We start from the raw sequence: 13,424 nt of genomic DNA, 5'->3' as shown, positions 1-13,424 counted from the left end.
ACTCATTTATTATATGTTCTCCAATTTGAATATAAGCTTATTAAAATCTTTTCCCTTAATAAGCTTATATTCAAATTGGAGAACATAATAAATGAGTCAAAAATACATATCATTTCATGTAGTGATAAATGCCATGGGAAAAAAATTAAGCAGGTGAAAGGCAGGGGAGTCTACCTCAGAAAGGTCTTCCCTAATGTTCGTAAGGTGATATTTAGACCTAAAGGAGCAAGCAGTACAAACATCTGGGGAAAGAGGCTTCCCAGTGTAGGTAATGATAATATTAAAAGCTCTGGGGCAGGAATAAGGGTGTGTTTTTGAGGAAAAACAAGACAGCCACTGGGACTAGCAAGGAGTAATAAACAAGGAGGATGAGAATGCTAACAAATGAGGTCAGAGAAGTAGGTGTGGGTCAGATCATATAGAGCTGTATTGACCAAGGTTATAAGCAAATTTTTTCTAAGCTTGACAAGGCCATTGGATGGTTTTATATTAGAGATTAAAGGGATCTGATTTTATTTTAAAGGTTACTGGCTAATGTTGAGAATAGAGTGTAAAGGAATAGGAAGCAGGAGGAATAGTTGGCAAACTACATACAACAGGTAGCTCAGACTAGGGGAATGGCTGATGAAGTGGTGAGTAGTGGTCAAATTTGGGATATGCTTTTTTGGTCTTAACACTAGGTGAATGGTTGTGTTAAATATGCAAACTTCCCAATTTCACAAGTTTAAACAGTTTAATATAAAAAACAAACTTTAAAAAAAAAATTCCATAATGACTTGTTATTTGGAACAAAACTAACTGCTAATGCTGTAATTGCTCCTAATTTCAAGTCAGGAAACGGTGGCAGTTTCTAAATATGCATGAGCTCAGAAGTACCACTAATTTCAGCGTTCATTGATGAATGTTTCCTGCAACATCTATCACTGTTGAGTTCCATGGTGATTTTCTATTTGCCTCATTTCCCCTACATTTATTTATTGGATTCTGTAAGGAAGATTTTTCTCTTCTCCATTTATTTATTCAATCACTTATATAATTTTGGACCTACAGATATCTTATTCTTTGGTTTACAATCCATTATCATCATTATTAATTTGTTGTTTAAATTGTCCTCCATATTTGGCCTTTGGAAGTCCGAGTTTGCAATGGTAATTTCCAAGTTGGCTTCTGTGTCTTTTTGACCTGCCCCACCTTCCCTCCCCTCTTTTTTTCTTATGCATAGGACTGTATTTCTTAGGTTTATGGCACTATGGTCTATTAAACTATAAGGATCCTAAAGGGCATAATATCTCCTGAACTAATGTTTGCATGAATTACCCTTGTGGAGTTACATGATGCTAAGAGTTGGAAAAGACCTAGGAGGCTATGTAATTTCAACCCCTTACCATACCTTGAGTTTTCATTAACTGCCACACCACCATTCATTTCTGCATTAATGCTAATAAAAGAGGATTTAAACTTACAAGGCTGCATTTTTGTAATGGAATTTATAACTTGTTTTAAATTGAGCCAAAATCTATCCTTATTCTACATAAGGCTTCAATTGTTTAACTTTTAAACTGTTATCAGCAGCACTGAATAAACATTACCAGAGCCTTCACCATTTTCCAACTGATACTGTTTCAAATTTCTCCTGCTATCCTGGTAATGCTGTTCTGAGTTGCAGTTCATTATATGGCACTAGAGCTAACTACAGGAGGTGATAAGATGTGGTGTCACTACAACAGTACCACTTTCCGTATTCTGGATTCCCTTCCTCCCCCCTGCCCTTTTTTTTTTTTTTAATTTTTTTTTTAACATTTATTTATTTTTGAGACAGAGAGCATGAACAGGGGAGGGTCAGGGAAAGAGGGAGACACAGAATCTGAAACAGGCTCCAGGCTCTGAGCTGTCAACACAGAGCCCGACGCGAGGCTCGAACCCACGGACCGCGAGATCATGTCCTGAGCCCAAGTCGGACGCTTAACCGACTGAGCCACCCAGGCGCCCCCCCCCCGCCCTTTTTAATATAACTTCATACTTTAGCTATTTTGACAGCCACATACCACTGATTCACCTTACAGTCACGAAACCTCAACTCTCCAACATGTAGTATCATTAAATGATGGCTTTCCCTTCACATACTTAATGGATTTATTAAGCCAAGTCTAAGATTTCTTTTTCCTGTGGAACCCCATCTTGTTAGGTTTTAACCTGTTAATTTATCTTGTCTAGCTCAAGTTGAATCTTGACTGCCATGCAATATATTTCTCCTATATCTTCTTTATTAATATGTTACCAGTAAATATGACGCCAGAATACTCGTGCTAATCCTGAAGAAGACAAATACAGCAACCCAGTATAGACCAGGGCAGTTTTGTAATCCTTCTAATAGGACAGATATAAAAGTAATTTTAAAATTACTTTCATGGATATTACATGTTGATGTAGAAAATGTAAACAGATGCAGTACTGGGAAGACAGGTCTAAGTAAAACAATCTAGAAGGGAGTTTGGAGTAGCACTGGGCAGGGAAAGAAGGTAGGTAAGAGAATAGCAAAGATAAACCTTCACTTTGCCTAATGTCAAAAAGAAGAGCTATGAAAGGCCTCAGGTTTTTATTTTAGTCCACAATTTCAGTTCCAGTTAAAAATGATTCAGCAGGTAGTTTCATATTTGGGGTTTAAAATTTTTCATTTCACTTCAAATGAACACAGGAGAATTATAAACTCAAATTTAGAATACTGAATATCTTAGGTAAATAGCATACAGAAGGCTTCAACTGCTTTGGGTGATATTTTTTCTCTTGAATGAGGGTTGGGTTCACAGAAGTTGATTATAGTATTCTTGACACTTTCATAATCTGAAATATTTCATAAGTAAAACAGTTTAGTAGAAATATATTCAGATTCTATGTTAAGCATAGTAGTTTAGTTCCATTTCTTAACTCGTTTAAGCCGTTAATAATCAACTAATCATTATGGAAGTGGCTCAGCCTGTAGCACTGAAGTTCTATACAATTCTAAGTTTAGCAGATAGGCCAACTTTATCACTATGTTCACTCTAACTGTATAATTATATTGATAAAAATAAATTATCAATTATAAGAACTATAGTAAACTGCATTAACACTGTACAATGAACTCTTCTTATGACAGGAATTTTATAGTATTTAAATCTCTGATTTTCCAAATAATGTATTAAAAAATTTCTATTGACAACACTTTTTGGAAAACATTCAGATTCTGAAAAAAAAAAACCAAAAAGAAAAACTTGAGCATATTATCAAGAAGATAAGCATGCATTATTCATGTTACAATTTCTTAAATGGGAACAGAAAAGCCAGATGACTTAACAGGCATTTCTGAGAAAATACCAGTATACCACATACTACATAAAAACCTTATACAGTGATTCTGCTTTGAAACATAGGTCCCTCCTATGAATTATCAAATCCTATGTTTCTGTTACGGCACTTAACATATGGGAGTAACAAAAAAATTTACCCTTTCCCTCCCCTGCCAAAAATATACATACCCCACACACTTGAAAACTGAGACCGTTTGGATCTGGCAATTTCTCAAAACATTGAACAGATTTACCATATGATCCAGTAGTTCCAATTCTGGATATGTACCCAAGAGAAGTGAAAGCAGGGATTTGAAAAGATATTTATACAATCCATGTCTGTAGAAGCATTATTCACTATAGTTAGAAGGTGAAAAGAACCGAAGTGACCATTGACAGATGAATGGATAAACAAAATGTGGTATATACAAACAATAGAATATTAGTCTACTTTAAAAGAAATCGTGACACATGCTACAACATTGGCTGAACCTTGACATTAATGCTAATAAGTGAAATAAGCCAGTCACAAAAGGACAAATATTGTATGATCCCACTTATATGAGGTACTTGGTAGTCAGAGGGAAAGAACGGTGGTTTCCAGGGGCTGGCAAGAAGGGGAAATGGAGAATTAGTGTTTAATGGGTACAGTTTCAGTTGGGGAAGATGAAAAAGTTTTGTAGATGGATGGTAAAGACGGTTGCACAACAATGTGACTATACTTAATGCCATTGAACTGTACACCTAAAAATGGTTAAAATTATAAATTTTGTTGCATGTATTTCACCACAATAAAATAAATCAGCTGAGTAAATTTGTAAAATAAGCATAGTGGCTAAGCAACTAAGGTAAAAAGCAAAATATCTTCCAAGGATGAGACCTGATTGACAGTATTACCATTAATGAAAGAATGTTCCACATCAAAGATTTTTCAACAAAAAAAGCTCTTTAAAAAGAAAGAAAGCAAATGACAGCGTATTTTTAGCACAATCCAACCCATGAAGCATGTAAGACAGGTGATTCAAATGGAAACATGCATCGGGCCTGAAACATTAACCATTAGAAGCGCCAAACTCATTTCTATTGCATTCATTCCATATTTACCAAACAATCTGATTGTAATTTGATTCTGCTTTCATTGTAATTTGCTCAATACAGAGAAAGTAAGGACCAGCAAGCTTAGGTAACCTAGCTCCATCATTACATTTCTCATACATTAACACATTAGTGTTATGGTTTTTGCAGTTTCTTAGCAGATGGAGCATGGGACTCAGCACCCCAGAGTCCAGTCACTTCCAGATCTGATAAACCAATTTCAAGCCTAGAAGACAATGAGATGTTGAAACCCAGTAATCACACCCAGGTCCTGCTAGGCTGTGGATACATCTGTGGCAAGCTACACCATCTTCTCCCAGCAACTTCCCACTCTCAATGCATACAATAATGCTGTATTGTAATTACGTCATTAGACTCAGTTCCTTGAAGATAGGGAGTGAATCTTATCTTTTATCCCCAACAACTAATAAAGTTCCCAGCTGAAAGGGAAGAACCCAATAAATACATGGTAAATGAAAATAAAATCCAATTTAGTAATACATAATTAGGAAATGAATATTGTAAAGGTTCTTCTGTATCTAATTTTCCTCAAAAGCTTACAAATGAAAACTTGGGCAATAGCATTGACAAAATAGCATGTTTCAATTCAGTTGGAACTCTGGATTCAAGTGGAAGTTACAGTAGTTAGGTCATATTTTGTTGAGAATGTCCACCAGTGGCATTCAAACTATGAAATGATCTGTATGGAAGCTCAGATCTCAGAGAGCATAAGTGCCTTTCCACCAATAATTTTTCCTCTAGTACAATAAAGAAGATGGAAAATGTATACCTTCACTTGCCAAATATGTGGTATTAGTATAAGTGCCTTTTCTTTCTGCTACTCACATGAAATCAATCAAAGGAAGAATAAAATTCCTCCCTACTGTGTCCTAGAGCTCTGCTGTTTCACATAATGCAGCATTAAGACTCAACACTAGCCACAAGTTCCTGGATGAGGAATCTACCAGTGATTCCAACACATACAAAAGGGATAACTCCTGACACATTCTTGCACAGGAGGGCATTGAGACACACTTGCTGAACATAATTCAAATTGCAAAAAATGCCAGATGTGAAAGTTTTTATGTTCAGACTAGATTTCAGCATATAAAATAACCTCTAACAAATCATTTGCAATTAGGATAACTAATTTTTCTTCACCTTTTGGTCTTAATTTTTCTTTTTTCCTTTTTGTGGGTCAGCCACATATACTAGAGAAAACATGGGTTATTTTTTCTTCTAGAAATTAAGGAAACAAGTTTCCAGAACCATATGGCCTAACTTCTTAGCTTTGCATTTACTAGCTGTGTGATCTGCAAATCATCAAATTCTCATCTATAAAATAAGGACAGTAGCTACCTCACCGGATTGTAGTGAGGATTAAATAATCTGCAACACTGCCTGGAACAACAAAAGTGCCACTTTATATTGTTAATTAGCTGCTATTACCATAAGTGAAATTTTTGAAAGCATCAGTTCCACCTAAAAAAAAAACCTCAATAACATTCTGGTAATTATGAATATATATATTTGTGTGTGTGTCTTATTGCTAGACTCTAACTGTGACTTCCCAACCATGATTCACTTCTTTTATACCAAGAGCTTCTTGCCATTCGAGATGCAGATATACGTGACAGCCTATCGAACCTTGCATATATGAAGTCCTTGCTTGGTAAAACTTAAGGTCTAGCAGGGAAGAAGAGAGCCTTTTGAGATAAATCTATTCATACAAATGACAAGTTCACATACCAATAATAGTAATTTAAAAAAATTGAAAAAGGTCCAAGAATATGAGTACATATTACTCTGAAGTCTGCATACATAGTAAGCAAAAACCATCCAATGCATTGCGAAAATAGGATAATTTGTTAATGTTAAGTGAATATGTACCATCTCCTCCTCTTTTTAATCAGAAAAACGGACTAGCCCCACACCTTTTACTCCAAAAAGCGGGAGTAACGGTTTAGACTATCCGATCAGAAGCGCTTCCGTTCCCTCGGAACCTTGTACAATCAAGTCCTTGGTGTCGTCCCTACTTTCCACTCTGCTTCTGAAAGTACTAGCTGTTTCAGGCCACAACTTTTAGATTTGATGATAGTTCCTCTAAAATGGAATGACGAATAATCTCCATCCTTTTCTCACAGTGGCGTCCAAATTCCAGCCAAAGACAAACAAAATTGTCTTTTAGTGTAGCGTAGTGTTTAGAACTTAATGCTGTGTAGTCAGACAAATCTGCGTTCGGCCTCCGCTAGATCGGTCATTAGCCGTGCGATGTTATAAAAGTCTTGTTACTACAAATCTAAGGGAAGCGCGTGAGTACACGCACTGAATCTTGGACAAAGACAGCATTTATACTTTTTTTTTTTTTTTTTTTAACTGAATTAAGTGTAACGCCCTCTAGGTTTATAGCAGCTAGTCCTGGAGACGAGACGCGGGACTGTGTTGATGACATCACTTCCGGGGCGACAAGGTCGGTCTCTGCCTCCTGCAATAACGCAGCGACTGACTTTGCTAGGAAAAGGACGCCTCTACTAGCTACTGTCATTCACGAGGAAGGTGGGTGAAACTGCTCACCCCTCTCTTACTGGTTCTTTCGTGTGCCTGGAAGAACGATTCCAGTAGAAGCCCTTCGCCTTCCTACAACAGAGATTTGTACTGGCCGAGTTCCCTGGGTTCACTTGGGAGTCTTCTTGGCCCAAAGACAAATGCTCAGCACAGGCAGCCTTGCGTGGGTTTTGTGACTGCAAAGTTCTCCAGGTGTGTCTTTCTGTGCTACATTCCCCACAACTCCCCTCTGCGAGGTTTTTCATCACTCTCATCCCTGCATGCCGTTTGCCCCAGTGGAACAATAAAAATTCCAATATTCTCTCATTTACCCATTTTGTCCATTAGTGTGTAGGGAAAGGACCTACTTAAGCATCCAGAAAGTTCTAGGACAGATGATTTAGAGTCATGAAACTAGATACTTGGAAGTGTGAAGATACCAGGGTGCTTTAGTGATGGACTGCTTTTATGTGAGGGGGGAAAAGGGATTTGGGGGAGATCCTTATTGTGATAAACTTGTGGTAAAATGGAGATTGAGTTAAGGAAATTGAAATTAATGGATAAAATGGGTATTAGGTTGCAGTTGTTTTAGATAAGAAGTGGTTCTTTTAAGATGAGCTTCATAAGAACACTTGTTTCCAAAGTAGATGACTAAAATGTGTGTCTTTAATGTGAATTCTTGTTTTCAAACTAAATTATCAAATTTTATTTTGAAAGATATTTTCAGGAAATAGAATGCATTTATTTTTATCTGTTCTGTCTTGCCTTTATTATTTTTTAAAACCAATTCTATCTTAGTTAATAGCTATCAAACAATAAATAATAGCACTTTTCAGATAACTATCCATGCGACTATTAGCTGTTTTATAAAAAATAATGAATAGTTTGCTAAGAACAGCGTGATAGTAATACTAAAAAATTTTATATCTGACTTCCCTGTTTTCCCCCTTAAAGAACATTATATTCATTCCTACTGTCATTGATATTAATGGGTTGCTACAGCCTTTAAAAATTTTTGCTAACTTTTCCAAAACTTTCCTATAATTTTGCAAAATTATTATATTGAAAAATGAATCAAGTTTTTTAGAATTTTGCTTACCTAAATGGGTTAGTGGTCAATGTCCGTTCCCAATAATTGTTTCTTCATTTCTTTTCCAGGAATTATCTATAGAGTAAGTATGCTAATATTGAATAAGGCAGCAGGAGTTTTTTCTAAACCATCAAGAAGGGAAATTTATGAATTTTTAAGAAGTTTCAATTTTCGTCCTGGAAAAGTATTTCTTCATAAACTAGTATTGGGGATTGAAACCAGTTGTGATGATACGGCAGCTGCTGTGGTGGATGAAACTGGAAATGTTTTGGGAGAAGCAATACATTCCCAAACTGAAGTTCATTTAAAGTAAGTAGACATTTTCTTTGTAGTTCCCAATTTGGGGGGGGGGGGGAAGTAAAATAAAATAATTCTTTTCTAAAAGCTCAGTATATATAAAAGCTCAGTTTTAAGAGCTCATTTCTTTTGTGTGAAAACTTCTAATAACTGCTGTAGAAAACCTGAAGCCCTTCAACCTGGTTTCTAAGGCTCTCCACAATAAAGTCCAACTTTAGCTAATCCTGTTGCCAAAAAAACCTAAACTCATTCCCAACTCCGATATTTATCCATAATTTCTCCTCAGTAATTTCTCTTCTTTTGCTCACCTGTATGTTTCTTGGTCTCGACTGAAGTCCTTGGAGAGTATGACCCTACCTCTAACCTGTGTTGATCACTGGAAAAAAAAAACTCCTATTCACATGTATACATAAAACTCATGTTGACACTTAAATAAATAATATACTGCTGTATTAAACCACAGAATGGTGCAAGGTTTATAAACTCATCTGTTTGCAGAGGACCACTAGTCGGGTTATATAGATAAGTGGGCTGGATATAAAGTGGAAGATATCTGGAGGGGGTCACTACTCAGCTCCAGCCAATTGTTGCCATGCAGAAATGTAGGCCCTGTGTTATTTGATCATCAGAATTTTCTAGAGAAAATGGAAATCCAGAATGTAACTGTAATATCTCCAGATTTTTAAAATTAGTAGCTAGCTTGAACTATATTAAAATACTGAACAGATAAAATATGCCTTCAGGCCATCAACTTATAACATCTGCGTAGTGAAAAAGGTTGGTATTTTGAGATCACAGACCTGTATTTGAATTATGAATTAGGTGCTTGGTATTGGCTCTGATTTTAGGCAAGTTCCTTACCTTCTCAGATTATGTTTTCATATCTGTAAAATGGGAAAGATAATGCTTCCCTTACAGGATTGTGGGGAGCATAATAGAAATAATATATGTGAAGAGACAGAATAGGCCTCTAAGAGTTACACACTATGTAAAAGGGACTGCAGCAGGCATTAATAAGGCGTGGTGAAGTACTAGAAAGTCCTTACCTTCAAGGAGCCTCACCTAATCTCATCATATATAGACCTGAAAGGAAACATACAACATACAGTACAAGACAGCATAAAGTATGAAACCAGTGCAAACAGTAAGTGTTACTACCATGCCCCAGTTCCATGGTTCTTTCAGTATTTCTGAGAGTTCTGGACATTTGAACGTGGAAATGTTAACTGCACAGAAAGGCCTCTCCTAACCACTTTATCTAAAGTAAGTACTCCTACCATGTTAATTGCATGTTATCTCACCCTGCTTATCTTCTTCATCATCCTTTTGATAATTTTTACATTTGTTTACTTATGTATACTCTTTCCCCCAATAGACTCTAAGCTCTATGGTGACAGGGGCTGTGTCTGTATTAATCACTATACCATGCCTTGATACCCAGAGTAGCATCTGATATGTTGCAGGTATTAGTGGCCTTGAAAAATAGGCCTTCAATAAATGGAGATGAAAAAAATATTGTTGTACAAGTAAGCATCATAGTGAAGGCAAAGAGGTGAGAAAATACCGGACATTCAGTTTAGTTAGTGCATAGGTTACTTGAGAGGAATACACAGGCAAGCAAACTATGGTACCATCTGCACAGCTCATCTCTGCATTTATTGAAATCCTACAGTTTCCTGGCAACATTTGGCTCCAGCTTTGAGGCCAGATGGTTTTCCTGCCTCTTTGTTAGCTTTTTGGTCACTCAATTACCTACTCTCCATACTGTGTACAAATTAATTCTTTTGAGAATAAAGCCATGGTTTTATTCATCTCTTTTGTCTCTGGTCCTTAGCTAGCATAATCCTTTGAAGGTAAAATATATAGAAGATGCCCAGAAAGGAAGGGAGGTAAGCAAGTGGGAGAAGGAAGAAAGAAGTGGGAGGGAGAGGATTTGCACTTAAAGTCACCTAAATTTCAATAAAGTAAACACTTTTGAGTAGGAGAGTTATGGGGTCAGCATTGTGCTTTATTTTCTGGTAATACAATATAGAATAGACTCCAAGGATCAGAAAATCTGTCTGGGGGAACTGCAGTTAGTAGACTTTGAATAGACTGAGATAATGAGAGTTTTTGAGCTTGGGAATGGTGATATATTTAATGTGGACAGTGAGATAAAGGAGATAAAGATGAAACCTGAAACCCAAGTGATTAGGAGGTTTGATGCCATTAACAGAGTTGAAGAATATAAGAGAAAAAGTAGCTCTGAAGAACCGAGGCAAATATGGGGCGCCTGAGTGGCTCAGTCGGTTAAGTGTCTGACTCTTGATTTTGGCTCAGGTTATGATCTCAGAGTTCATGAGTTTGAGCCCCACATCCGGCTCTGCACTGACAGCGTGGAGTTTGCTTGGGATTCTCTCTCTCCCTCTCTCCCTGCCTCTGTCTCTCTCTAACAAAATAAATAAACTTAAAAACAAACAAACTAAAAACAACCAGCAAAAAAAAAAAAAATTAAAGAAAATAGTATTACTATGTGGATGTGTTGAAATAAGATGGTTTGTTTCCCTCATTACCTGACACAATACATACATATTATAACTGTTAAATAAATTAAAAAAAAATTTTTTTAACGTTTATTCATTTTTGGGAGACAGAGAGAGACAGAGCGTGAGGGGGAGGGGCAGAGACACGGGAAGACACAGAACCTGAAGCAGGCTCCAGGCTCTGAGCTGTCAGCACAGAGCCAGACGTGGGGCCCGAACTCATGGACCACGAAATCATGACCTGAGCTGAAGTCAGATGCTTAACTGACTGAGCCACCCAGGCACCCCAGTTAAATAAATATTAATTGAATGTTCTTACTGATGATTTTCTTTCTTTTTTTTTTTAGTTTATTTATTTTAAGAGAAAGTGTGCACATGCAGGAGAGAGTGGGGGAGGGGCAGAGAGAGAATCCCAAGCAAGCTCCACACTGTCAGCACAGAGCCCAATGCAGCGCTTGATCCCATGAACCATGAGATCATGACCTGAGCCGAAACCAAGAGTCAGACACTTACCTGACTGAGCCACCCAGGCACCCTAGGATTTTCACTTCTGTGTCTAGAACTAGCAGCATCAAATATTCAAAGATTTTTTTGAGGTTAGAGGTATATTTTGTAGACCCTATATTTTATTGCTCTGCCTTTATGATTGTAAGTCAGTCTCATTCTGGCAAACTTTTTCTAGCAACTACTTATTTACTCTTGACATTTGGAGTGGTTATCCACTGTTTGTCCTACATAGACCAAAAATCAAAACGATCAGCTCTAAGCACTAGATTCCCACACTGTATTTCAAGGTTGCAAGCTGTCTACTGTCCTGCCATGACCTTAATCAAGTGCAACATGTTTAAAAATAAACTCACCTTCTTTACAAAACTGTCTTCATGTTTCTCTCTGTTAGTATTTCTTTTCTCCCAGTCATTCCAGCTCAATATCTGAATCATCTTGGATGCCTTGGTCCCCTTTCCCCTTATATACAGTCTAACTTAACAGTTTTCAAGGCTCTCTTCCCCATTCTTTCACTTCCCATGATCACATAGTATAAGATGTAATCATCTTACACAAATACTTTTATAATAACCTTAAAAAAAAATCTCCCTGTCTTCAGAGAGATAATTTTTCTAAAATCCAATTTTATCCTGGCCTTTTCTTGTTCAAGACATCTTCATTAGAATGCTTCTTAAGATTATTTTGGTGATTCCGTATATTAACAAATCCATAGGAATTTGTTGTGTACAATTTTGAAGTCAGAGACATTACACCCTTAATCCCTGCATATTGAATTCTTATATTGTGTTGCATTATAAGGCACACATATTTGAATGTATGACTAACATTTTTAGCTATATAATGATTAATTTGAAAACATGCCTTCAGCCCTAATACAAAACTTTTCTTAGTCTATTTTCACAATCTTAAAATTACAAAAAGCTGTTTGTTTGTTTTTTCCCCAGAACAGGTGGAATTGTTCCTCCAGTAGCGCAACAGCTTCACAGAGAAAATATTCAACGAATAGTGCAAGAAGCTCTTTCTACCAGTAAAGTCTCTCCAAGTGAACTCTCAGCAATTGCAACTACCGTCAAACCAGGACTTGCTTTAAGCTTGGGCGTAGGCTTATCATTTAGCTTACAACTGGTAGACCAATTAAAAAAACCCTTTATTCCCATTCATCATATGGAGGCTCATGCACTTACTATTAGGTTATTAAATAAAGTAGAATTTCCCTTTTTAGTTCTTTTGATTTCTGGAGGTCATTGTCTATTGGCATTAGTTAGAGGAGTTTCAGATTTTCTGCTTCTGGGAAAATCTTTGGACATAGCACCAGGTGACATGCTTGACAAGGTAATTATTAAAGAATTAATTTCTCTTTTCTGTTACGGTGTCTGTTTCAATCAAATATTAAGAGATGCACTACACTGCCATTTATCTAAATATTTCTGATAAACATATTAGACTGAAAAAAATTTATATGCAATAAGAAAAAAAGAAAAAGAGTAGTACATAGTTTTATAAAAGATTCTTACCCATTATTAATAAAATGGTAAGAGGTTTAGATTAGTACATAAAGGCTCAAATAGTTTGCAGATGCAGTTATGTTTTTAATCAAAAAAGACGTGAAAGAAATTGCCAAGTAAAGTACTATAAAAATGTGAAATAAGATACATAAAGATAACATAAAGACATTAAAGATGCACAAAGTTTTGTGATTAAACATCACAGTTGTTGACACCACTACCAAGCAGGTTTCTTTTTTCTTTGTTTCTGGATTGTACAGAGCCTACTGCTATATGCAAAAATCCTGCTGCCAACAGCAGAAATGATTAGAAGAAATGGGCAGGTTCTAATATTTGAAGTTTATCATTAAGCGGTCATTGTGAACTTCAAACTTGTTTTTCATCCCCAATAGAAGAGCAGGGGTAGATAGGGAAGCAGTGATTGGCCACTATTGATAAGGTTGTCAGGAGTAAGTCTGTCTTTACTGGCTTGCTAGCTATAGTCCATATTTGTACAAGTATAGCATGTCTTATTCATCCAGTTTTGTTTTGTTTTGTT

The 13,424-nt window shown here is 36.5% G+C and overlaps 1 protein-coding gene across 2 annotated transcripts in view; it reads left to right on the top strand.

Annotated features, from left to right (window-relative positions):
- The first annotated feature begins 6,472 nt into the window (after positions 1–6,472).
- Positions 6,473–13,424, top strand: part of OSGEPL1 (O-sialoglycoprotein endopeptidase like 1) — a 32,390-nt gene continuing 25,438 nt past the window's right edge. For both annotated transcript variants that reach the window (XM_032594453.1, XM_030325169.2), the window contains exons 1-3: positions 6,473–7,178; positions 8,124–8,364; positions 12,326–12,713. In XM_032594453.1, coding sequence (XP_032450344.1) covers positions 8,144–8,364; positions 12,326–12,713 — 609 coding nt within the window. In that variant the 5' untranslated portion in view covers positions 6,473–7,178; positions 8,124–8,143. The remainder of the gene's footprint in view (positions 7,179–8,123; positions 8,365–12,325; positions 12,714–13,424) is intronic.

Source organism: Lynx canadensis, chromosome C1 (genome assembly GCF_007474595.2).
Source record: "Lynx canadensis isolate LIC74 chromosome C1, mLynCan4.pri.v2, whole genome shotgun sequence".
Lineage (NCBI taxonomy): Eukaryota > Metazoa > Chordata > Mammalia > Carnivora > Felidae > Lynx > Lynx canadensis.
Note: the sequence above shows the minus strand (reverse complement) of the source record. Positions and strands in the feature narration are given on the sequence as shown.